Source organism: Heteronotia binoei, chromosome 9 (genome assembly GCF_032191835.1).
Source record: "Heteronotia binoei isolate CCM8104 ecotype False Entrance Well chromosome 9, APGP_CSIRO_Hbin_v1, whole genome shotgun sequence".
In the NCBI taxonomy this organism is placed as follows: Eukaryota; Metazoa; Chordata; class Lepidosauria; order Squamata; family Gekkonidae; genus Heteronotia; species Heteronotia binoei.
The window spans coordinates 99,671,994-99,697,539 of NC_083231.1; the positions used below are offsets into that span (position 1 = coordinate 99,671,994).

The 25,546-nt window shown below is 45.3% G+C and overlaps 1 protein-coding gene across 1 annotated transcript in view; it reads right to left on the reverse strand.

The window, feature by feature from the left end:
• The window catches only part of MMRN1 (multimerin 1), a 110,010-nt gene that overhangs the window by 61,146 nt on the left and 23,318 nt on the right, over positions 1-25,546 (reverse strand). The window contains exons 2-3 of the mRNA XM_060247057.1: positions 14,122-14,241; positions 4,333-4,439 (exon numbers count right to left, since the gene is read on the reverse strand). Coding sequence (XP_060103040.1) covers positions 4,333-4,439; positions 14,122-14,241 — 227 coding nt within the window. The remainder of the gene's footprint in view (positions 1-4,332; positions 4,440-14,121; positions 14,242-25,546) is intronic.

The window sequence follows — 25,546 nt, forward strand, 5'->3', positions numbered from 1 at the left end:
CCATTTGTGCATTGTTCAACTGTTGGGATACTTGCAGCCAGTGTGTCACTTCACCTCTTCCATGTCACCTCAGCCAGGGCCTTCTGCCACTGCCATTCCTGCAGATGGGAGAGGATCCTGCAGGTTCAAGTTTTGTGCAGTGGAGACTTGGCAGAAATCTCTGGGGGCCTGTGGCAATGTTTCTTTGCAAGCTCTGGCAGGGTGGTACTGATGGTACGTTTTCAGTAGAAGCCGCTGCAGTGCTGGACCCTCTCTGGTCCCTCTAGCCCTTCTCAGCCACCAAACTTGTCTCCTCAAGTTCTTTCCCTGGGGACTCAGAGTCACTGAGCTGACTGGAGAGGGTCATGACAGAGTGCTTTCTTTCAATTACATCCAGTTCATGAATAGGGTTACCAGGTCCCTCCTGACTATCAGTGGGGACTGGGGGGGGGAGCCTTATCAGTACAAAAAAAAAAAGGCCTAGGCCATGCTGCCATTGTTGCATAGGAAGTGACATCATCATTTTAGCAACTTCTGGATGACACTCTGGTATTTGGTCAAAATCTCTATGGTAAAACCAGATTTTACCACAGAGTTTTCACCCAAATACCAGAGTGTCATCTGGAAGTCACACGGATGATGGCATCACTTCTAGTACAATGCTGGCAATGTTGCCTAGGCCTTCTTCTTTCTACTGGTAAGTTCTTCTGCTAGCCAGCTGATAGGTGGCTGGGGGGCACAGCCTGATGGTGGAGGACCCCCACTTCCACTAGGGGGGTCTGGCAACCTACTCATAAACTTGCTCCTTATTCAGACTCGACCGGCCTAGTTGCATTGATCCACACTACTGCTATACTCCATACCGTGTAGCTCAATGAACACTGCATGGGGCTGCCGAAGAAGAACAAGAAGAACAAGAGGAGGAGATCGTTTTATACCCCACCCTTCACTTGGAGTCTCAGAGCAGCTTACAATCTCCTTCCCTTCTTCTCTCCACAACAGACACCCTATGAGATAGGTGGGGCTGAGAGAACTCTGAGAGAACAGTGACTGCGTTGTGTCTTGCAATTCGGTTCCTGAATTCACAACACAGCACGTGTGCGTGCAGAGGTGACCAATGGGAGACCGCAGGTCATCAGATGTAAAGACATAAATACCCTCCGTCTATGAAGATCTGTGGCGGGAAGTTTAAATGGCCATGATTGGACCTGGCCAGGTAAGAGGGTTGTTCCGGGAGATGTATATAATCGGGGACCCAGCCCCGCCATGTTCTCTTTGTGATGTACCCACCAATAAAGCATGTTGCCTTCTACAAGTCTAGTAACTCAGTACATTACAGACTGACCAAAGGTCACCCATCTGGCTGCATGTGGAGGAGTGGGGAATCTTAGGACTGTCCACACAGCGAGAGCTGAATCATGATCTTTTTATATGTTGAGTCCAATCCTTCGGAACTGCTTACCAGAGTGGTTACAAAGGACGCCTTCACTCACGATATTAAGGGAGGCAGAGGGTAGATGATTTTTGACTGTAATTTTGTCTGCTTTTATAACTTCAAGCATTTTTAATTTTGTTCACAGGACTGTGCTGTTTGTGTCCTTGCAAGCTTGTTGGCTGCCTCAAGTCTACTAAGATAAGGTGGAATATAAATGCTTTCAATAAATATATAAAATTTACGATGACCTGTGCCCTTGGACTCTTAGCTTTTCAAGAAAGAAGTTTCCAGATTGTTGCCCCAAGTCGAATTGACCTGTCAGTCAGTATTTCCCCATTCCTTCACAGATACTTCTATATTCTTCATTTTTAGAGTTCCCAACTTTCAGGTGGTGACTGGAGATCTTCTGGGATTACAATGGATCTCCAGGCAACAGAGATCCATCCATCTGGAGAAAATGGCTGCTCTGAAAGGTGGACTCTATGGCATTATACTCCAAGAAAGTCCTGCCCCTCCCCAAATCTCAGGCTCCACCCCCAAAATCTCCAGGTCTTCCCCAACCAAGAGCTGGTAACCCTATTCACTTCGTAGTAGTTGCTTACCTCCTTCATATACATTTTGTTTTTGCTTCTTTTAGTGTTTTTATAGCTAAAGCTCAAACACAAACCTGTTAGATCCACATTGGCTAAGTTAAGAGATGAAAAAGGGGCAGCACGTGAGCAGAAGTCTGTTCAAGTTAATCCAAAATATCCACCATCTCTCGCTCATGTATAAAAGCAGCTCGTTTCCACAGGGATTCCAACGCAGCCAGTATTAAGCTTTTCCTCCCCTTGGATGTGAACAGCAGTGACTTTTCTACATTTCTGCACATAAATTTTTAATCACAGCCTCTTCCTCCTGGCTGGTGATTGAGTTCCCTACCACAGCTAATGGCATTTCTTGTAATATTCATCTGTTTAAAATATGTATGTAGATGCCATATCTTATTTTTCAAGGGGCGCTCGCATAAGGCCACGAGCGAGTCACCCCAGTTCTAGGCGATGTGAAACTACAGTGTGTCCTCCATATGTTTGATCATCAGGGCCGTTGTAAAATACAGGTCTCCGTGTCTCAGGCAGGCAATGTTTCACACCAGGTTGGTATGAGAAGCCTGGGTGGTGGCATTATGCCATCTGCCTCAATCGGAATCCAAATGAAAACGAGATCATAAATTGCCTTTGACTTCAGTAGGAGCCGGGTGGCGTGCTGAAATGTATGCCCTCTGGCTGGAATATATTCAAGGGAAGATGCACCTTAAAAAGTCAGAAGGGTCGATCTGTTATAGGTGAATTAATTTTTAAAGAAGAAGCGTTCAGGAGGCCATGATTTAATATCCCCAGAGTAATTACTTTACTAAACGATTCCTTGAACTGGGCAGGTTTGCACCAGAAAGGTCAAATTACCCCGTGCTCTAGCTAAGCAGAAGAGTAGGGTTCCCCCCCCCCAAAAAAATGGATCCCTTGCTAGAGGCTGAAATATCAGGAATAGTTAGGAATGCCAGACTATCTTTGATGGACCAGTGGTCTGATTCAGTATGAGGCAGTTTCAAGTGCTCACCTGGTTCTCCCAACCCATTAAACTGCATCTCCAAGTTTCTTCACTAGGAACTAAATGAAACAAACACATACAAATACATCTTCCTAATGCCTGGCTCTGGTTGTAACAAAGTTATGCATTCCGTAGACATTCCAGAACAGGTTGCAAGCAAGACTTCTTCCCGTTCCCAGTTTGGAGCAGTTTCATTAACATGGATTGCTGTAATACACCAAGAGGGAGGCACTTATCCAGGAAGGGATGAATAGAACCCCCTTTCAGTTATTGTTTTGGTGGTTCACTCTGCTTTGAGGGCAAATCCACTTTAAAAGGGAGAATTTTTGAATGAATTCCAGAAGCGGTGCATGCTTGTGCTGCCGCTATCGGTTTCTTTGGTTAATTGCCATGTTCCTCTCCTTCCCTTCTGCATGACTAAATTACCAAAGCCGTTAGATCAAGAGCAATCTTGATCCAACTGGTAGCTAAGATCATCTCAAAAAGATTTTGTGCTTGGTGTTTCAGACATGTGCATCCTTGCGCATTGGTAAAAAAAGCACACAAACACCGATTTCCCACTCGCCTTAAGTCGCTTTCATGTTCCTCTTCTCAATGAGGCTTCCTTCTGATTTCACACTATATGCCCCGGGGCTGCAAGTAACATTGGCGTTTTTGCGCAGCAAACAGAAATCTCTAAAAACCAGTTTCTATTTGCCATGTGAAAACACTGATGTTACTTGCAGCTCCGGGGCAGATAATGTGAAATCGACAGAAGCCCAGCTGAGAAGAGGAGCGTGAGAGTGGTGTGAGTTGAGTGGGAAATCGGTTAAAGGGAATCTTGATACAAGCATTTTGCGCGATTTTCTCAGTGCACCCAAAAAGCACACATGCCGATTACTGAAGCACTGCCAATAAATACTCTTTTGACTCGATCAGTCATACGATCATAGCAAGGCTGTTTTTCTTTTTCTTTTGTATCATTTTATTGAGTGTGTGTGTGTGTGTATGTGCCTCAATATTATTCAGAAGGGAGAAGTAAGACACAACAGAACTGAACTATATACAAAATGGGGGAATTAAAAGCACATCAGTTCTGCTTTGGAAACAAAACCAGGCAATTCAAAAATCTGGTGAGGATTCCGAATGGGAATTCAGGAAGCATCCTTAATGTCAACAGTGGGACCAACATCCTAACTGCAGGACATTCATCTCTACTTCCCTGAGGTCATGTGACTAATTGTTTGTTTTTTCTGGCTTCATCTCCATGGACCTGCACAAGATGAACATTTTCCTGACAGCCTGTCAGATTGTTCATCAATAAGAGTTAATATTTCCCAGGTTTCACATACCTTTGGGCTGGCACATTTGTCCACTGTATCCAGGACAGCACTTCCACTCCAGTGATGTCACGATCATGTGTTTGATCCGGTAAGCTTGGCGAGTCCTTGACTGAGAGCTGCAAGGTGATTTGGGGAAGCAAAATGTTAGTGTGTGTGTGTGTGGGGGGGTCTGTCTCAGATGAATGGACATGATACAGGATGATACATCAGTAATAGGCCACTGAGGGATTAGTTTTGAAGTTTATTGATTTCATCTCGTGCAAGACCACAAGTGGATGCTTTGTACTGAACGGCCTTGTGTCAAAGCAATGGAAAATAAAGTCTTCAGGAGTGCAGGTGAAATTAATATCAGGAGGGGCGGGATTTAAGCTTGATCAGATTTCATTCATTTATATAGATTCAGGTGGGTAGCCGTTTGGGTCTGAAGCAACAAAACAAAGTTTGAGACCAGCGGCACCTTTAACATCAACAAAAGCTTATACCCAGAACTAAACTTTGTTAGTCTTAAAGGTGCCCCTGGATTCAAACTTCGTCCTATTCATTTATTTAGTGATATATACTCCACTTTTCTTCCTGCTTGGGACCCAAAGCAGCTTACAATGTTTTCCAGCACCTTCATTTTACCCTCACAACAACCCTGTGGGATACGTTAGGCTGAGAGTGACTGCCCCAAGGTCACCCAACAAACTTCCAATGCAGAACAGAGATTTGAACCTGGGTCTCCCAGATCCTATTCTGACACTCCAGCCACGACCCCACAGGATTTGTTGACATTGCCATCCAGTTTTAGCACATTGGGATGTGGGTAGTTTTGGAGGCTTGCAGGGAATAGAACTGATGCCACGTTGAGCGTATGAAGATGTGGGGCCACAAACTGCTAGCCTGGTGGGTCCAGATGCTTGTGTTCACCCTCATTCAGTCAGTGCAGGGGAAGAATGCAGCCTCCTGTTCTCTTTCCACAGCTTGGACTCAGCAAGGCAAGATATTGTCTGGTCAGAGAGCTTCTGAAAGTCTCCTTGTTACAATTTCCTCCTGGACGTTGGAGTTCTGAATTACCTTGTCTTGTTTTCAAAACAGAACCGATGCATGAGAAATCTTCCATTGTTTCATTTTTTTCATGTTTTGATATTTGATGCATACTCATGGTTTTCGTTTGTTATATCTGTATCGCACTTCTTAACTCAATAAAGCATTCCAAATGTTAAAAAAAAAAATCACAATTCTTTACTGAACACCATGCATACATATGGGATTGAATTTCCTTCCATTCATTTGTCCCCCTCCCTCCGTATTACTAACATACTCCTCACTTTTTTCCTCAGTGGCAAATGCAGTTGTCAGAGGTGTGTATTAGCTAGTATTAGCTGGGGAGGGATGGTGGCTCAGTGGTAGGGCATCTGCTTGGTAAGCAGAAGGTCCCAGGTTCAATCCCCAGCATCTCCAACTAAAAAGGGTCCAGGCAAGTAGGCGTGAAAAACCTCAGTTTGAGACCCTGGAGAGAGCCACTGCCAGTCTGAGCAGACAATACTGACTTTGATGGACCAAGGGTCTGATTCAGTGTAAGGCAGCTTCATACATGTTCTAGTGCTGCTAAGCTCCTGCGGGAGGCAGGGCATCCCCCCCGTTTGGAGACCCCTACCCCACCAGCACGAAGCAGGCTGCCAGAGGGATCCCTGTCCCCAAAGAGCCCTGTCTTCACACAATGTGCCCTGCGCAATGACATTACCTGGAAGTGATGTCATTGTGCCGGACATGTCATGCTGGGTATGGTCTAGGATTTGCAGTAAAACTCTATGGCACCATAGAGTTTTTACCATGAATCCCAGAGTGTTGTGCCAGGGATGCTCTAGGATTCATGATAAAACTTCATGGCACCATAGAGATTTACTGCGAATTCTAGAGCGTCCCTGGTGCGACATGCCTGGGACAATGATGTCACTTCCAGGTGATATCATCATGCCCCACATGCTTTGCGATTGAGAGAGGAGTCCCCCTGCCACCGCATCAGAGGGACTTTGCAACCCTAGCATTAGCATAAAAATGTATGTTACATATGATGCTAAATAAGTTATTTTCTACAACTGTCAGGGCTTTTTATGCCATGTAGTATAGTGGTAGAATGCCAGATAGTGTTACCAACCTCCAGGTGGGACCTGAAGAACTCCAGGTATTATCACGCCACAAAAATTCAATCATGATGTGATTTTATGTAATCTGTACTCTCATTCAATACTGCATGACCAGCACAGCTGGGTTTCCTCCATGTAGCAAGCTGGCAAGGCTGTGGCTTCATGCCCTGGAAGGAAAGAAACCAAAGCTATCCCTCTCTGGCCCAAGGGAAGCCTTACAGGGCTCGGCCATGGAAAAGGCAAGACGAAAGTAGGTCACAAAGGGGCACAGAGCATTCCCAAGCCTTCCCCATCTAGGATTGGCTGGTTTTCCACAGACCAGAGGAAGGAAGTGAGACGTGCAGGGGCTGAAGGCAGTTATTTCAGCTCCTCCAGCCCAGAGCCAAGGAGGATACTAGGATTGATTCAAGAATTATCTGTTGACTTTGGGGGTGGAGCGAGGAGATTTTGGGGGTGTAGCTAGAAGCAAGGGTGTGATAAGTATGATTGAATTCTGAAGGGAGTTCTGGCAATCACATTTAAAGGGACTGCACACCTTTTAAATGCTTTCCCTCAAATGGATAGGAGCAGTTTCTTTTGGGGCACATAGAACTGAACCCCCTGACCTTTTTGAAGGTTGGGGGTGTATTGAGGAGAGGCACCAGATGCTATGCTGAAAATCTGGTAACTCTACCTCAAAAAACAGCCCCTCTTCAGAGCCTCATGGATCAATTCTCCTTAGGGTATAATAGAGTGCCTAGCAGACATTTCCCTCCTCCCCACTTTCTGATAACCCTGAAGTAGGGGAGGGCCTCTACCTTGGGGGATCCCCTGCCCCCAACTGGGGATTGGCAACCCTAGAGGATATGGTCAAGCCTACTCCTGCTTCCATGGAGCTAACTCTGAGAAAAGGGTACAAGAGTAAAGGGAGAGTTATGAGGTGAACCAGGATAGATTCAGCTGCCTCCCTTCCCTGAGGCCTCTGCAAGGATGGAGGGCAAACTTGGTATGCCCTCTGGTGGACTCATCTCTGAGGAGGTGAACATGGAACACCTTCACTCAGTGACCCACCAACCACAGATTCTTTCTCTTTGTGCTGCAAGTGAGAGCCCAGCTGCACGCAAAACACAATCTCAACAAAGCTACCAAAGAACAAATTCGATCTTGTACAGCTCTCATATTCAGTGGCTGGCTCATCTGAAGGCACAAGGTTTAAGCTGAAAGGTCAAGAGTCCTTGTGGCTTGCACCAAGTGGCTCGTGCCTCTGGCCATGCCTAGAGTACCTGCAACAGGAAGGGAAAAGAAAATGCTCTGGAAGGTGTTGGCAGAAATGGAGTGTCTCCTAAGAGAGCTAAGTGTGATCTAATAGTTAATATGGGACTAATGCCAGGGAAGCCGTGACCTGCATAGTCCAGGCTAGCCTGATCTCATCAGATCTTGAAAGTTAAGTAGAGTTGGCCCTGGCTAGCGTTTGGTTGGGAGACTTCCAAGGAATGCCAGTGTTATGACACAGAGGCAGGCAATGGCAAACCACCTCTGAATGTCTCTTGCCTTGAAAACCCTCTGGGGTCACCATAAATCAGCTGTTACTTGGTGGCACTTTCCACCACCACAATGCCAGGGAGATGCAGGTTCAAATACACCAAGCTCACCAAATGATCTATTTCTCAATGTGACCTCACAAGGTTGTTGTGAGAAAGGAATGGGGGACACCATACCTACTGCCCTAATGATGAAGAAGAAGATGATGATATTGGATTTATATCCCGCCCTCCACTTCGAATCTCAGAGTGGCTCACAATCTCCTTTATCTTCCTCCCCCACAACAGACACCCTGTGAGGTGGGTGGGACTGAGAGGACTCTCACAGCAGCTGCCCTTTCAAGGACAACTCCTACGAGAGCTATGTCTGACCCAAACCCATTCCAGCAGCTGCAAGTGGAGGAGTGGGGAATCAAACCCGGTTCTCTCAGATAAGAGTCCACACACTTAACCACTACACCAAATTGGCTCTCTACAATACCAAACTGCCTTTCTACAGTACACCAAACTTTCTACACTACACTAAACTGCCTTTCTTTTTCTTGGAGGAAAGGGAAGGTACAAATGAGATAGATACATAACTAACTTTGCTTTATTTGAATTGGCAATGCAGGCTGGGTCCCCAGTATGAAGTTCAGCAGGGAAGAAGGCAGATGCTTGCAAGAGAAACAAGTAGATGGAGACAAGCCACACAGGAAAGGGGAAAACTGGGGGGGAAATCTCATTAGAAACTAGAGGGAGAAAATGATATCTGGATTTTTTTATTTATTTTTTTAAAAAACCAATTACATGCCAAGTCATCTTTCTTGCAACCAAGTCTTCTTTTTGTTTGCATTATCTTTTTTCCCCCTCTCTACATGGAAAAAAATGCACACACAAGAGTGTGCTTGGGTGAGAGCAAAATGGGTAAATATTCATTTTTAAGTAGCTACAATTATGCCTTCAGCTTTGGCATGACTGTGAATAAGCAGCCAGGGAAATGCGTGTCATTTTAAAGAGGAAATTGGGTTCCAAGAGATTCTCGTTCACTTGACGCATCTGCTCAAGTGAGGCTCTGCAAGCCAACTCCAGGTTCCAGAGATGACACAGCTGACCTTTCGTCTAAGGTTTCCCTTGTAGTCGGGCTCATTCCATATCCGTGGGCCTCACTCAGGATGGCTTGGCATGCCATGATCAAGCCACGAAGGCACAGATGGAGGAAGAATGCAGCAGTGATGTTTCAGTTCCTCTAGCATATAGACGGGCCCTGACTTGGATGGCCTAGGCTGGCCTGACCTTGTCAGCGCTTGGAAGATAAGCAGGGTTGGCCCTGCTTAGTATATGGGCAGGAGAACACAACCTCAATGAAGATCTGGCCAAACTGCGGCCCTTTCGCACATATTGTGTGGCTCTTGAAGCCCCCATCACCCTGTCGGTCAGCTTGGAGAAGGCATTTCTCTCTTTAAATCACTTCTCCAAGACAACCAGCCAGCAGCTTGGAGAATACATTTAAAGTTAGAGTTGCTTTCTCCGAAGTTAAAGTTGCTCCCTCTTCCCTCCCCTCCATCTATTTTCCTTCCTTCCTTCCCTTCCTCCCTCCCTCAAACATCTGATTTCATGTCTTGTGGCTTTCAGACATCTGAAGTTTATTCTATGTAGCTGTTACAATAAGCAAATTTGACCACCCCCACAATAGAGCCAGGCAGTGGCAAATCACCTCTGGACAACTTGCCTTGAAAACCCTGACAGGATTGCCATAAGTTGGCTGTGACTTGACAGCAAAACAATGACAAGCATTTAGATGAGTTATCGCTAAGTGCTGTTACAGTGAAGACCTAAGTGGGACAGTGGAAGCCATCTTTGTTTCATGCAATGTTCAGATGTAAAGAGGGTGGGGTTTAACATCATGTGGCTGAAGAGAGAAGAATCCTACCTTTCTTCCACCTTTTTTCAATGGATGGTCCATGGTGTGAGGCTCTTTTCCTCCCAAGTCCAGCTAACTGTAGTGCTCTTTGGAAATTAAAATTAAAACTGGGGTAGTGTCACAGCTTAGAGGCAGAGCACCTGCTTTGCAAATAGCAGCCTCTAGCTCAAGTCCCTGGCATCTTGGTTTAAAATATCAAGGCTCAAGTGGGTTGCCGTGATCTGGATGGCCCTGGCTAGCTGGATCTCATCAGATCCTGGAAATGAAGCAAGGTCAGCCCAGGTCAGAATTTGGATGGGAGGCCTCCAAGGAAGTCCAGGGCTGCTAAGCAGAGGCAGCAAACCATCCCTGTGCCTTGAAAACCCTGCGACAGGGGTGGCCAAATTTGCTTAATGTAAGAGTCACATAGAATAAATATCAGATGTTCAAGAGCCGCAATACATGAAGAAAGGTTGAAACGCTTAGGGCTCTTTAGCTTGGAGAAACGTCGACTGCGGGGTGACATGATAGAGGTTTACAAGATAATGCATGGGATGGAGAAAGTAGAGAAAGAAGTACTTTTCTCCCTTTCTCACAATACAAGAACTCGTGGGCATTCGATGAAATTGCTGAGCAGACAGGTTAAAACAGATAAAAGGAAGTACTTCTTCACCCAAAGGGTGATTAACATGTGGAATTCACTGCCACAGGAGGTGGTGGAGGCCACAAGCATAGCCACCTTCAAGAGGGGTTAGATAAAAATATGGAGCAGAGGTCCATCAGTGGCTATTAACCACAGTGTGTGTGTGTGTGTATATATATATATATATATATATATATATATATATATATATATATATATATATATATATATATATATATATATATATATATATATATATATATATATATATATACCGTATTTGCTGGCGTATAAGACGACTTTTTTGCCCAGAAAAACATGCCTCCAAGTGGGGGGGGGTCATCTTGTACGCCGGGTGCACTTCAGTTGGGATACCGTATTTCCCCGAAAATAAGACCTTCCCAAAAAATAAGCCCTAGCAGGATTTCTATGCATTTGTGATGGGCTTATTTTTTGGGTAGGTCTTATTTTCGGGGAAATACGGTAGATCCAAAGCACAAGGAACGGGTCACGGGGCGAGAGGCTGTCTTTTGCTGTGGAGGGAAAAGGTGCTGTGCAAGCCCGATCCTTTGCATGCTTACTTGGAAGTAAGCCCTTTCTGAGTTCTGTGGTTGCTCGCTCTCTGGCTGCTGTCTTTGCAGCCTTGAAACGAAAACCCAAAGCAACCACCTATACATTACGGTATTTAGTGACCTTCTGTCTCCTGTTCCTAGGGATTCGCTGCCTTGCAGCTCTCGCTTCGGGGGAGAATAAGGGGGCAGTTTTCATTCAGCAGGAGAAAGGGGCCGTGGATGCTCTTCGAGCCTTTCTCCCTTTTCTTGCTGGTGGGCAAACCAGACTTGCATTTGCTTACAGGCTCCGTCTGTCGTTCTCTGTTTGTACGGGGAGGGGGAGAGGCAAGAGATCTGCTGGCCGGGTGTGTTTGTCTGTGACTGTAGCTGCACGCAGGCAGAGATGTGCTCCCCCCACCCCCAGTTTCCACCAACGATCATTCCCCCCCTTCCCTCCCCTGTATCGCTTCGGCTGTAAATGCCCTTATTGCAGATAGTCTCCCATTTCTCCAGCTTCCAATTTTGCCCCAGAGATGGAGGATGGGAAAACGCAGTAAAAAGATATTATCCAGGGCAGGGAGGATTTCTACTTTAAAAAAATATTGCAAAGATGGCTCCTCCCCCCCCCCCTTTTTATTTGCACCTTGACTCCCTGCATCCTTTGGCCTGCTGGCTGGTGGGGAGAGAAGCTGACGCATCTAAAGCGATGAGCGGCCTCCCAGCTGGCATTTTTAAAAAGGGAAAAAAGCCTCACGAAAACCAGTGGCTCCTCTCCGCACATGCTGCTTTCCGGGGTTGGGGGCGGGGCTGTCTTTGAAGCGCGCGAGCCTGTGGGTGCTCTTGCGTGCGTGTGCAGGCATCCTTCTCTGACCCGGCCGGGTAACAACGAGAGAGGGAGAGACAGAAAAAGTGGCCCAACACCACCAAATTAAATTCCTGAAAGATTGGGGATTTGAACTCAAGTCTTCCAGATTCTAGTCCAGCAACCACTATACCACACTGGCCAAGAGACTTTAGTTTATTTTACCTGAATATGCCTGTGTTTGAACTTCCTTTCCTCCTTGTTAAACTCTCCCTCCTCTTCTTCTGTTGTTTCTGTACTATTGAAGTTCTAACTATAAGATTGCTTCAGGTGGGGACTTGCTTTCTGTGTTTATATTATGCACTAGTACAACTCCCAAAACACTTTCTCCCTACTCAGCTGCCATATTCTGCCACTCTTCCTCTCCAGTGAAGGCTAAGGGTGGGAGCTCAGGGGGCGAGAAATCATCCCTCTTAAAAGGGCCACGCTTATTTGGTCTAGAGATAGACTACTCTGCAAGCTCTGCCACCCAGCGCTAGATGAGGCAGGAACAAAGAGGAGAAAGTGTGTGGAAGGTGTGCGGAAGAGGGGGTAGTCTTAAACGGCGAGTATATAACAAACTCTATATTTTGAGTGGAAATGTTGGGGGGTCGTCTTATACGCCCAGTCGTCTTATACGCCGGCAAATACGGTATATATATATATATATATATATATATATATATATATATATATATATATATATATATATATATATATATATATATATATATATATATATATATATTGGCCGCTGTGTGACACAGAATGTTGGACTGGATGGGCTTCTCTTATGTTCTTATGTTCTGTTATGTTCTTCTTAACATCAGATGTTTGTGAGCTGGAAGGAAGGAAGGTCCTGCATTGTGTAGGAGGTTGTGCTAGGTGACCCTGGAGGTCCCTTCCAACTCTTCTATGATTCTTCACCTCTCACCTGGGTCAGTAACCCTATGCAACTCTGACATTCAATCCACTATACCACATGGTATAGAAAGCCCACACAGTTGGAGGAAATAAAATATTTAGCATCATGTGTGACATACATTTTTATGCTAATACACATCTTTGGCAACTGCACTTGCCACTAAGATGAAAAAAGTGAGGAGTATGTCATTTTTAAATAAGTCTCTTACCAGCTCAGCATTTCAGTGAGATTTCCCTCCTTCATTACCATTTAAAGCCCTTTAACATATAGATCCAGCTCTGTAAGGATAAATAAGCTGCTTAGATTGCCATGGATTGTAAATCTGCCGTCCCCGGCTCTATAAGTTAAAATCGACATTCAAACTCATAAACTCCAAGAAGAAAATGTTCAGAGAAACAGACATGTTCAAACACAGAATGGCTCTGGAATCAAATTTTCTATTAATCTTGGTTGGAGAATATCACAGACCAAAGAGGAGAGTTGAAGATTGAAAAGGTTTTGAGGTTTATGAGAGGAGATGGACTAGATTTTAAATTGCTCCTGGACTTTTCTATCATGTTTTATCTGCATGCAAACCTGCCACCTAGTGGAAAACAGGAAGCCAAATGAACAGGTAGGGAAAGGATGTGGAGAAATCTTCCTTCTCTTCCATAGAATTTGAGAACTGATACCTATGTTCTTTGTCCTGACCCAGAGAGCTCAGGCTAGCCAGATCTTACCACATTCTCATAAACTAAGCAGAGTTGGCCCTGATTAGCATTTGGATGGGAGACATCCTTAGATACTGGCAGCCTTAGATATAAGCTACGTGAGAGCTTCTGGGTTCTCAGAGAAAGGATAATTAACCACCCTTTGAAAAAGGCAAGACATCAGCCACAGCTGAACTTGCACACCAAACTTCACAACCCAACTCCATCCCAGAACACTTTTTACTACAAAACACACTTCTATGATGACAGGTGGTAAGAAAATTTCAACAGATACCTACAAATCTTTTCCTTGACAGATTTCGGACTAAGCTTGTTGCAGGCGGAGAGCCCTTTTGCTCCCGGTGCTTCTCTTGGTTTTTGCACAAACTGCCCCAGAGCTGCAAGTTGATGTGCCACTTTTCCATGGCAAGCAGAAACTGCTTGTAAGAGGATCTCACTTGATGCGGAAAAGCAGTGCACCAACTCACAGCTCTGGGGCAGCCTGTGTGAAAACTGAGAGAAGCGACAGGAGCAAAAGGGCTCTCCATCCGGAACAAGCCTAGTGTGAAATCGGTCCTTCCTTCTTAACTGGTCACCATGCAAGAACACATTACATACCTTGACCCACAGGGACCACTAACCCAGTTGCACGGCTTGGTTCTGCCCGATGCATAGTTTTCCACATTGTCCACCACTACGGTGGGCTGCAGCCTTGTGTGAACGTAAGCACACCAGTTCCTGTGGAAGTAAAAAGAGAAAATAGTAAATAAAGATTTTTTTTCATTTAAAAATTGTGTATGTACTATTCATACCATAAATGACTAGAATATTGGAAAAGAAGCAAGAAGCTAGGCTTCAGCATTATGTAGATAGGGAACTACCAGAAGTTCAAGCTGGGTTTCAGAGAGGTAGAAGAACTAGAGATCAAATTGCCAGCATTCACTGGATTATTGAGAAAGCACGGGAGTATCAGAAAAATGTGTATTTCTGTTTCATTGACTACGCAAAAGCCTTTGATTGTGTGAATCACAACAAACTGTGGCAAGTCCTTAAAGAGATGGGAGTACCAGACCACCTCACATGTCTCCTGAGAAACCTGTATAAGGGTCAAGGAGCAACGGTCAGAACGGAATATGGAACAACTGATGGGTTTAGAATAGGAAAAGGAGTTCAACAAGGATTATAATGTCTTGTCGAACTCCTTTTCACCCTGTGTATATTGTCACCCTGCTTATTTAATTTATATGCAGAGTACATCATGCGGAATGCTGGCCTGGATAAAGCACAAGCCGGAATTAAGATTGCTGGGAAAAACATCAAGAACCTCACATATGCAGATGATACCACTCTAATGGCAGAAAGTGAGGAGGACCTAAAGAACCTCTTGTTGAGGGTGAAAGAGGAGAGCACAAAAGTAGGCTTGAAACTCAACATCAAAAAAACTAAGATCATGGCATCAGCCCCATCACACCATGGCAAATAGAAGGGGAAGACATGGAAGTAGTGACAGACTTCACATTTCTGGGATCCAAGATCACTGCAGATGGTGACTGTAGCCATGAAATTAAAAGACGTTTGCTCCTTTGGAGGGCAGCTGTGGAGAACCTGGGCAATATAATAAAAAGTAGAAACATCACCCTGTCAACAAAAGTCTGTATAGTCAAAGCAATGGTATTCCCAGTAGTAATGTATGGCTGTGAGAGCTAGACCATAAGGAAGGCCGAGCACAGAAGAATAGATGCTTTTGAGCTGTGGTGCTGGAGAAGAATCTTGAGAGTCCCTTGGACTGCAAGAAGATCAAATCAGTCAGTCCTAAGGAAAATCAACCCAGATTGTTCCCTGGAAGGTCAGATGCTGAAGCAGAAACTCAAATACTTTGGCCACCAAATGAGAAGAGAGCACTCCCTGGAGAAGATCCTGAAGCTGGGAAAGACAGAAGGCAAAAGAAGGGGACGGCAAAAGATGAGATGGCTGGACAGCATTACTGATGTATCTAACACAAATTTGAGCAGACTTCGGAGGATGGTGGAAGACAGGGGGGCCTGGCGTGACTTTGTCCATGGGGTCACAAAGAATCGGACTCGATCGTGCGACTGAACAACAACAACAGTTTTCCAGCCTGTCAAGATCATCCTTTATCCTTTCTCTGTCTTCAGCTATATTTGCAACCCGTCACAATTTAGTATCATCTGCAAATTTAATAAGCATTCCCTCTATTCCTTCATCCAAATCATTTATAAAGAAGTTGAACAAAACAGGTCCCAGGACAGATTGTAATTCAAACATTACAATGTCATAAGAATATATGGACCTCCCAGAATAGAGTTGCCAACCTCTAGGTGGTGTCTGGAGATTTCCTACTATTACAACTCATCTCCAGGCAACAGAGATCAGTTCACCTGGAGAAAATGGCCACTCTGGGACGTGAACTGTATGGCTTTATACGTCCCTCCGTTCCCCAAACCCTGCCCTTCTCATGTGCCTATCCAGGTCATGCAAAACATTAAAGCGTAGAACCCAGCATCAAATTCAACAGTTTCATGAGCCCAGAAGTAAATGGGCAACCAGTGCATCCATTTCAGGACTGGTGCAACGGGATCAAAGTGGACGACTCCAGCAAGGAGATGAGTAGGTACATCCGGCATAAAGACATCTTCAAGGGCAGCCCTTGCTAACTCAAGGGCAGAGAGATGTGCGCTCCCATTTTGTCATGGTATTTAGCCAAACTCTAGACAACCAGATAGATGCATTGGTGTTTTGTTTTGTCTTTGTAAACAAAGATGTGGCTATCAGTCGTCCGTCCTAGTCCTAACTAACTGAGACCAAAATTTCTTTTTCTTTCCTTTTTTCATTCTGCCTGCTTCAAGCACAGTCTTTCCCACGGAGCTCCTGTTACAGCTACGAAGAAGAATGCAGTGAGAAGAAAGATCAAGCTTGCTAACTTTAAACCCTTTTCAGTGCTGCTGGAACTTATAGTAGGCCCTGTACTAAGAGCCCTGTAAGCTCTTGGAGAGTTGGCTACATTGGGGGTGGGGGGTGGCCAAATATGCAAAGGAGTTTCTGTTACAAAAAAAAAAAAGCCTTGGAAGTGATAGTGGCGAAAAAATACTTGAAGAATCATAAATGAGTGTAGGAGGAGGCACGGAAAGCAAACAATCAGGACTCGGAGCTCAGTCATATATTAAATCTACTATCCAATAGTAGCTGTATTCCCCACCCTATTGCTTGAAATCCATTAGCAGGAGTTGCAGAGAATTTAACACAGATTAGCTTGAAGAATTTAATGAGCTCAAACACTAAACTGTAATCCATCACCAAACAAGGTGAAGGAAAGACTAGGAACCTGTTCACACAAGGTCCAGCATCATGTCCTCTATACACAGTGGAATAGAGATGTGAAATCTCTCTCTCATTGACAGAGAACCTTAGGAAAGAGACTATGCACATCCAAGCACATCAGTATGCTTTACTCACATGATACTGCTCTGGTTCATACAAAGAGAGAGAGAGAGAGTTATGGATGTGAGAAGGAAGCCTGTCACTTATAGGTCTCACGCTTCTTGTGCTCTACTTTATTTCATTTTTTCCCTTACGGTCTGGACATCTTTGCATACGCATGGGAGCAGCTCTAAGGGCAATGTGCTTTCTTTACTCTTAATATCAGTAGCTGCCTCTCTGTTGCCATCCTCAGGGTCTAGTAGGCAAGGCTTTTTTTGTAGCAGGAACTCCTTTGCATATTAGGCCACACGCCTCTACTGTAGCCAATCCTCCTGGAGCTTACAGTAGGCCCTATACTAAGAGCCCTGTAAGCTCTTGGAGGATTGGCTACATCAGGGGCGTGTGGCCTAATATGCAAAGGAGTTCCTGCTACAAAAAAGCCCTGCTAGTAAGTAAGCAGAAGGTGCATATCAAGGAGGGACTACCTAAGTCAAGGTAGGCAGATTTATACTTCTGGATTTAAAATAAAGTACAGCCTCTATGCCTTGACATCCAATGCAGAGTTGATGACATTAAGCTTATCAGAGCCAGGTGCTTCTCTTGATGCTAAAGAAACCCATTCAAAAACAGGCTGGAATCTGAAATATCCAAGGCCTCAGAAAGGTAACTCAGGGCTAGGACAGGGTTGTCACCTAGTGACACTATTATAATTGATCTCCAAATGTCCAAGATCAGCTCCCCTTGAGAAAATGGCTGTTTTAGAGGGTGGACACTATGGCACAGTACCATGCTGATGTCCCTCCCCTGTTACCTCAAAGCTGTTTGAGGTAACACCTCTCCCCAAACCCCACCTTCCCAGCACAGTTGCCAAGTTTGTGTTGGAAAATACCTGGACACTATGGGGTGGATCCATGAGAGGGAGTGGAGCAGTTTGGGGAGGAAAGGGGCCTCAGCATGGTACAATGTCATAGAGTCCACCCTTCAAAGCAGCCCTTTTCTCCAGGGGAGCTGATTTCTGCCAGCTGGAGATCAGTTGTAAAAGCAGGAGATCTCCAGGTCCCACCTGGAGGTTAGCAACTCTACTCCCCAGGTTCCATCCACAAAATCTCCAGGTATTGCCTAACCCAGAGCTGATAACTCTAGCCTAGGAAAATACAGACTTGGGCCCTCCTCATGCTTCTCTCCCAATTGTTGTCAGTAGATAACCTAGCACATTCAACTATGTAGAATACAAACATAATAAATGGATTCTATAGGTAGCATTAGGAGCCTGGAGTTCTCCTGGAATCAAAACTGATCTTCGGACTGCAAAGATGAACTCCTCCAGAGGAAATGGCAAATCTGGAGGTTGCGCGATCATATTCTTATAGAGCTCCCATGCCATTTTGGTGTAGTGGTTAAGTGTGCAGACTCTTATCTGGGAGGACCGGGTTTGATTCCCCACTCCTCCACTTGCACCTGCTGGCATGGCCTTGGGTTAGCCATAGCTCTCGCAGGAGTTGTCCTTGAAAGGGCAGCTGCTGTGAGAGCCCTCTCAGCCCCAAACACCTCACAGGGAGACTGTTGTGGGGGGAGAAGATATAGGAGATTGTAAGCCGCTCTAAGTCCCTGATTCAGAGAGAAGGGCGGGGTATAAATCTGCAATTCTTCTTCTCTTCTCTCCAGACTCTGCCCTGAAATCTCCAGGAATTTCCCAAACTGGTTTTGGCAACCCTACTTAGTGTGCATATACTGTTAAGCCACTCAGTCATTGGTCTGATTTCTTTAGAGCATTTTTCATGTGCCTTTCTCCAAAAGTGGCCTTATGGTGGGTTACAATGAACATCAAAAATATACGATTTAAACTCTGTAAAAACTATTGCCTAATCAGACCAGCAGCAGTTCTCCATCAGGCTGAGGTCTTTCACATCACCTCCTACCCGAGGATTGAACCCGAGACCTTCTTTGTGTTAAGCAGGTGCTCTGCCACTGAGCCAAAGGCTCTCCCTTCCTGCTTTTGGCACAAAGTGATGTGCTAGAACAGGCAATGCCAAAGAGAGAGTCTGGACAGCCAGGCACAGACTGGGACAGCATGTGATGATAGCAACACCATGCATGGGTTACAGAATAAAGTTTTATGCCAAGTGGCTAATCATGCATTTCTATCCAAAACCATCATCTGCGTTGGCTCAGCTGGCAACTAGGAAGGCGTTGCTGAATCCTTGCAAGACTTCCAGGCTCTAAAGATGTCACCTCTTAATAGTCAAAGAAAGAATCCTGAGCTCATGACTTCTTTTCCTGTTTAATTTCTTTGAGGCTTCTTCCATCCTTTGCACAAACCCTCGGGGGGATCTTCAGCAGGACAATAACTCTTTTTAATTGGTATGTGTAACGAACAATCAATATTGCAGCATGGCGCTTTGTTTACAGCCTTCCCTGCTAAGAATCCGTAGATCTGTCTTGCACTGGTGTAAGAAGAAGCAACTCAAGCCTTGGTATAAAATGAGGATGAACTACTACTACTACTATGACTACTATGACTGCTACTACAAGTAGTAGCAGTAGTAGTAGTAAGGAGGAGGAGTTGTATTTCAGAGAAAACACCAAGGCTGGAGAGAACAAACTAGGCATTAAAAAAGACAGAGAATAATAACCTACATCCAGACATACATTTCTCAGAGTTTAAAAACTAATGTCCACAAATGTGCATCATTTATGGGGAAGGAGTATACAAATAGTGGGAAATAATTACATGGTGGAGTATCTACTTCTACTGGAGGAAGAGGCTGCAACCCAGTGATACAGCCCAAGCTTTACACATATAAAGCCCAGGGTGAAATCTCCAGCATTTCCAGTTAAAAGGATCTCTGGGAGAAGAACTGAGGAAGTCCTCAGTTTGCGGCTGTGAAATCATTCCAGACAACTGCCCTCTTCCCCCCTGAAAGCACTACAGGGCAAAGGAAATGCCATCCCACAAAATCTCCCCCTCCCTCTGGGATTTAGCAAAGTACCAGCGGATTTGTTCAAGAAACAAATCAGGGTGGATTCGTTCCCTGCCTCTCCCATTTGATTTCCATTCAGCTGCTCTGAACATTCTGTCCTTTCTGGAGCTGGCTCTAATCGCATCAGAGTTCTTACCTCCTTTCAAACCATGTGGCTAATACAGAAAGGCATCGTTTTTGGCTTACCCCCTGAGGAGGAAGAAATTCTGACTCACGGGTTTCCCACATTTCATGCATACAGGGCCAACATGATTACTGTTAAATAGAGTGATATTATTAAGCAAGGCTTTTTTTTTTGCAGAAAAAGCCCAACAGGAACTTATTTGCATATTAGGCCACACACCCTGATGACACCATTGTTTTACACGGCTTTTTGTAGAAAAAGCCCAGCAGGAACTTCTTTGCATATTAAGCCACACCCCTTACACCAAGCCAACTGGAACTGCATTCCTGTACATTCCTGCTAAAATAATAATAACAAAAGCCCTGCTATTAAGCCACCCAGTCACTGGTCTAATTTCTTTAGAGCATTTTTTGCGTGCCTTTCTCCAAAAGTGGACAAGGTGGGTTACAATGAACATCAAAAATATACAATTTAAAATCTGTAAAAACTAATATCTTTCATTTATAAGTTCAGAACAACACCCCCCCCACCAGGTTGAATAGTAGTTACCTCACTACAAATAACGTATCTCAATAACGTATCTCAATTGTTATCTAATAACAATTGTTATCTAATAACAAGATGCTAATATTTTGCCCTGGCGCATTTCCCTTCTGCTCTGTTCAAGCTAATTACTCTGTACATTGTACTTTTGCATCCTAAATTCCTTCTTTGAGAGAGAGAGAGAGAGAGAGAGAGAGAGAGAGAGAGAGAGAGAGAGAGAGTTTGGAGAACCAGTTTGGTGTAGTGGTTAAGTATGCAGACTCGTATCTGGGAGAACTGGGTTTGATTCCCCACTCCTCCACTTGCAGCTGCTGATATGGCCTTGGGTCAGCTATAGCTATCACAGGAGTTGTCCTTGAAAGGGCAGCTGCTGTAAGAGCTCTCCCAGCCCCACCCACCTCACAGAGGGTCTGTTGTGGCGGGGGGAAGGTAAAGGAGATTGTGACCACTTTGAGATTCAGAGTATAGGGCGGAATATAAATCCAATATCGTCTTCTTTTTTGCACCTTCTGAATGGGATGAAAGGACTCAGAGATCACCATTTTGACTTGTATATGATGAAAGGAGCTTTGGCTCTCAGAAGCTTATGCCCCCCCAAAAATCTGGTTGGTCTCTTAGGTGCTACTGGATTCGAATTTAGCTAACAAATATATGAAATTAGAGACTGGGTGTCAGTGTCAAAAGCCCTCCTGAATAACTTTGCCTATACGGATACACAGGGGTCGCTTTGTAGAAAAATAGGTGGTGGAGCTCATCCAGGGATTGTTATGCAGCTGCACCTACTATTCAATGAACAAGGAGAGGAGGAAGAGGAAGAACCCTCAGAAAGGTTCAGGAGCTGTGCTCCGGTGAGCTCCTGCTGAATCCGAGGCCTGCAGATACATATCTAGGCTACACACACACACTCGAGTCACTCGCTCACTCACTCACTCACTCACTCACTCACTCACTCACTCACTCACTCAGAGGATGCCATTTATCCAGAGATGCTGTTTCCCTCCATTCCACAAAAAAAAAAGCTTCAGCTGCCCATTTCCGCACACTATAAGCCTCTATCAAAGGGACAGGACATTTTCCTGCAGGTCCACTGGCAACCGTACAGCACCGTCCAAGCCTGCTAAACCCCCTATGCCCTGCACTTATGGGCTGAGGGAAGGTGGATTAATCATCCCTCCTGTGGTGAAATCGCTGGCAGACCAGCATGGGAGGGAGAGACCTGGGGGAGAATCCTTCGCTTGTGACCTTATGAATGATGATGCTATTGACATGCTGAGCCCTTTGGGTTGGCCAGACTCCTGCACATATGGTGCGGTTGGCAGCACGGTCCCTAATTGATTACATGCTGATATATTTGCGAGCAGCCGTCTTGGGCACCCTGGTAAGCACCCCAGCTCGCCGCCCTCTGAAGCCGGACCTGATAATTAGAGAGAGGACAATATCAAAGAGAAAAAAGCACACAGTCCTTTTCCCACAGGAGCATCCTTGCAGGTTGAAAATGAGATAAACCCAACTCTCATTAGCAAGAGAATATTAGGAGCCTTGGCTCAGAGTCTGTAATCCAGGGGGAGGGTCGTCTGTTGGCTTAAGGGGTTGGCCAGACGCTGGTACCTTCTGTACACATGGCGCCGTTGGCAGCGCAGGCACTAATTGCTTGCACGCGGACGTATTTGGGAGCAGCCGTTCTCAGCATGCATTTCTCCAGCTTCTCTGGACCACCCTGGTTGAGGCTGGCAAGATGCCATGGTTTCTGTTCTGTTCCCGTCACATGGCCAGCCATGTGAAGACTGATGAAACGAGAACACCATTGGCCAGTTTTCCTTTGGCAAACGGCAAGTGGCCCTAGACTGGGCCATGTGCCACTGTGCATCTATGAAGTGGGGAAGTCGGATTATCTTCAGTTTACAGCCTTGGCGGTGGGGCGGGAGGATAAAATGTTGACATTCGAGTTCAGCCAATAGTGGAGATGCCATCCAAAGAGGGTAGGGGCAGACTCTGGAAAGAAGCAAGGAAAGTGCTCTGGAAAGTATTTGATTGCATGAAGTCTGAGAATGGGAACCACTCCATTTTTTTCCCTGCTGAAGCCAGTGTTCCCTGTTAGCTGAGTTAGCATGAGCTAGCTCACAATTTTTTAGCCACCAGCTTGCACATTTTTGTCTCAGCTCAGGAAAAATGGACTTAGAGCAAACTAATCTATGCAGTAGCTCACAGCGTTAATGCCAGTAGCTCACAAAGTAGAATTTTTGCTCACAAGACTCCACAGCTTAGAGGGAACACTGGCTGAATCATGTATATAGGTTTCTGAACTAGGCAGATCTCCAGTTAGATTCACTTAGAGCAAATCAGTCCTTTAAACTTGTTTTAAAACGGATAAAAGGAAGTACTTCTTCACCCAAAGGGTGATTAACATGTGGAATTCACTGCCACAGGAGGTGGTGGCGGCTACAAGCATAACCAGCTTTTTTGGGGAGAGACAGTGGCTCAGTGGTAGAGCATCTGCTTGGGAAGCAGAAGGTCCCAGGTTCAATCCCTGGCATCTCCAAAAAAGGGTCCAGGCAAATAGGTGTGAAAAACCTCAGCTTGAGATCCTGGAGGGCCGTTGCCAGTCTGAGAAGACAATACTGACTTTGATGGACCAAGGGTCTGATTCAGTATAAGGCAGCTTCATATGTTCAAGAGCGGATTGGATAAAAATATGGAGTAGAGGTCCATCAGTGGCTATTAGCCACAATATATATGTGTGTGTGTGTGTGTGTGTGTATGTATATGTTTGTGTATACACACACACACACACACATATTTTGGCCATTGTGTGACACAGAGTGTTGGACTGGATGGGCCATTGGCCTGATCCAACATGGCTTCTCTTATGTTCTTATGTCTCCCCATCGTGAAAGCCTTCAGGGCTTTGCTACATGCTAAACTGACTTACCTCCTGTCTTTCAGTTGCCAAAATTCCTGGGTCTATCCGGTCTAGGGATTTAATTGGGGAAAAGTCAACTTCCTTTTAATAATTTCCCTGCACTCTGGATTAAACTGCAATTTTCTTTTTTTTCTGCAGTCATAGTAACAAAATGCAGTATTGCTGTTTTGACATGTTTTTGTACCATAAATGCCATATGTGAGATTTAAGATGATGCATGGTATAAAAATGCCTTCAAAGAAGCCACTGAAAACAGGACATCTGCCAAAGAAAACAGGATGGATGGAAACGGTATTCCCACCCATGATTGAAAATGAAAGGAAGCTACAGAAATACAGATTTGTTCAGCCTTGGGTAATTCTTTTCTTGCCCCACTCCTCGTACGATTTGTCTTTACCTCCCACTTTTTCTGTTTGCAGTTCCCTTCCTCCAAAAGTCCTCATTACCTCAGAATTTGAGACCCAGTTTGGTGTAGTGGTTAAATGTGCAGACTCTTATCTGGGAGAACCGGGTTTGATTCCCCACTCCTTCACTTGCAGCTGCTGCAATAGCCTTTGGTCAGCCATAGCTCTCACAGAGCTGTCCTTAAAAGGGCAGCTGCTATAAGAGCTCTCTCAGCCCCACCTATCTCACAGGGTGTCTGTTGTGGGGGAGGAAGGTAAAGGAGATTGTAAGCTGCTCTGAAACTCTGAGATTCAGAGTGGAGAGTGGGTTATAAATCCAATATCTTCTTCTCCTCCTCTTCCTCTTTCCACCCAACCTTTGTCTGCTTACCATCTCATGGCTTTCTTTCTCTCCCTTCCTTCAGTGTTCCTTTACTCCCCAACCCTAGATCCTCCTCCCATTAAGCTCCCAACTCAGCACAATCTTGGTTCATTCCTCTCTCTTCTTCTTCATAACAGCTCCTCTTGGTTACAGATTCCATGTGTAAGGGTTTCTCCGCCCCCCCATCCCAATGGACCTGTCCCACACCAAACTGGCTAGACAGAGTCCCCAACCTTTTTGAGCCTGCAGGCCCCTTTGAAAGTTTGACACAGCTTGGAGGGCATAGCCACAAGATAGCTGCCACCAAATGGCTTTCCCAGAGTACCATCAATCATATCTTTGTGCTGCAGGGGCAACTGCTGTCAAGCAGTGTTTTAAAAAATCTTCAAAACCAATGAAATCTCCAACAGGCATAGGGTTGCCAGGTCCATTTCAGGAAATATCTGGGAACTTTGAGGGTATAACCTGGAGACTTTGGGGGTGGGGCCAAAAGATGGAGGTGGGGCCCATTCTCCTGGCCCCACCCCCAGCTGCACTTCCACCACAAGTCCCTTGCCATGGCTTTATTAAGGAATACACACACACACACACACACACAAAGCAGCCAAATTAAACAGTTTGCAAACCCACACTTTTGTGATCTCACTAGGGCAATATGAACTTATGAAGCTGCCTTATACTGAATCAGACCCTTGGTCCATCAAAGTCAGTATTGTCTTCTCAGACTGGCAGCGGCTCTCCAGGGTCTCAAGCTGAGGTTTTTCACACCTATTTGCCTGGACCCTTTTTTGGAGATGCTGGGGATTGAACCTGGGACCTTCTGCTTCCCAAGCAGATGCTCTACCACTGAGCCACCGTCCCTCCCCAATGTATGCACAGGAGCTGCTGAATGTAACAGTCTGCTGTATTTGAACCAACTTCTTCAGACTAACATGGGAAAATGAAGGTAAAGAACAAAGCAGTTTAGGGCAGAGGTGTCAAACTCATTTGTTATGAGGGCCAGATCTGACATAAATGAGACCTTGTCAGGCCAGGCCATGTATGTCATAAAATGTAATGCCAGGAAGCAGAGATACAAACTTTATAAAGGACCCATGGGGGCTTTCTTTTTTTCTTTTTTTAAAAAGGTGCTTTCTTTGTATCGCTCCTGTGTGATTGAGGGAACTGGGCAAAGAAAGCTCTGGCTCTTTCCCTTCATCCTCGGGGAGCAGGAGGGGGAGAACCCTCAGTCAAGAGAAGGAAGAGAGGCTTGGCTCAGTAGCTCTGCTATGT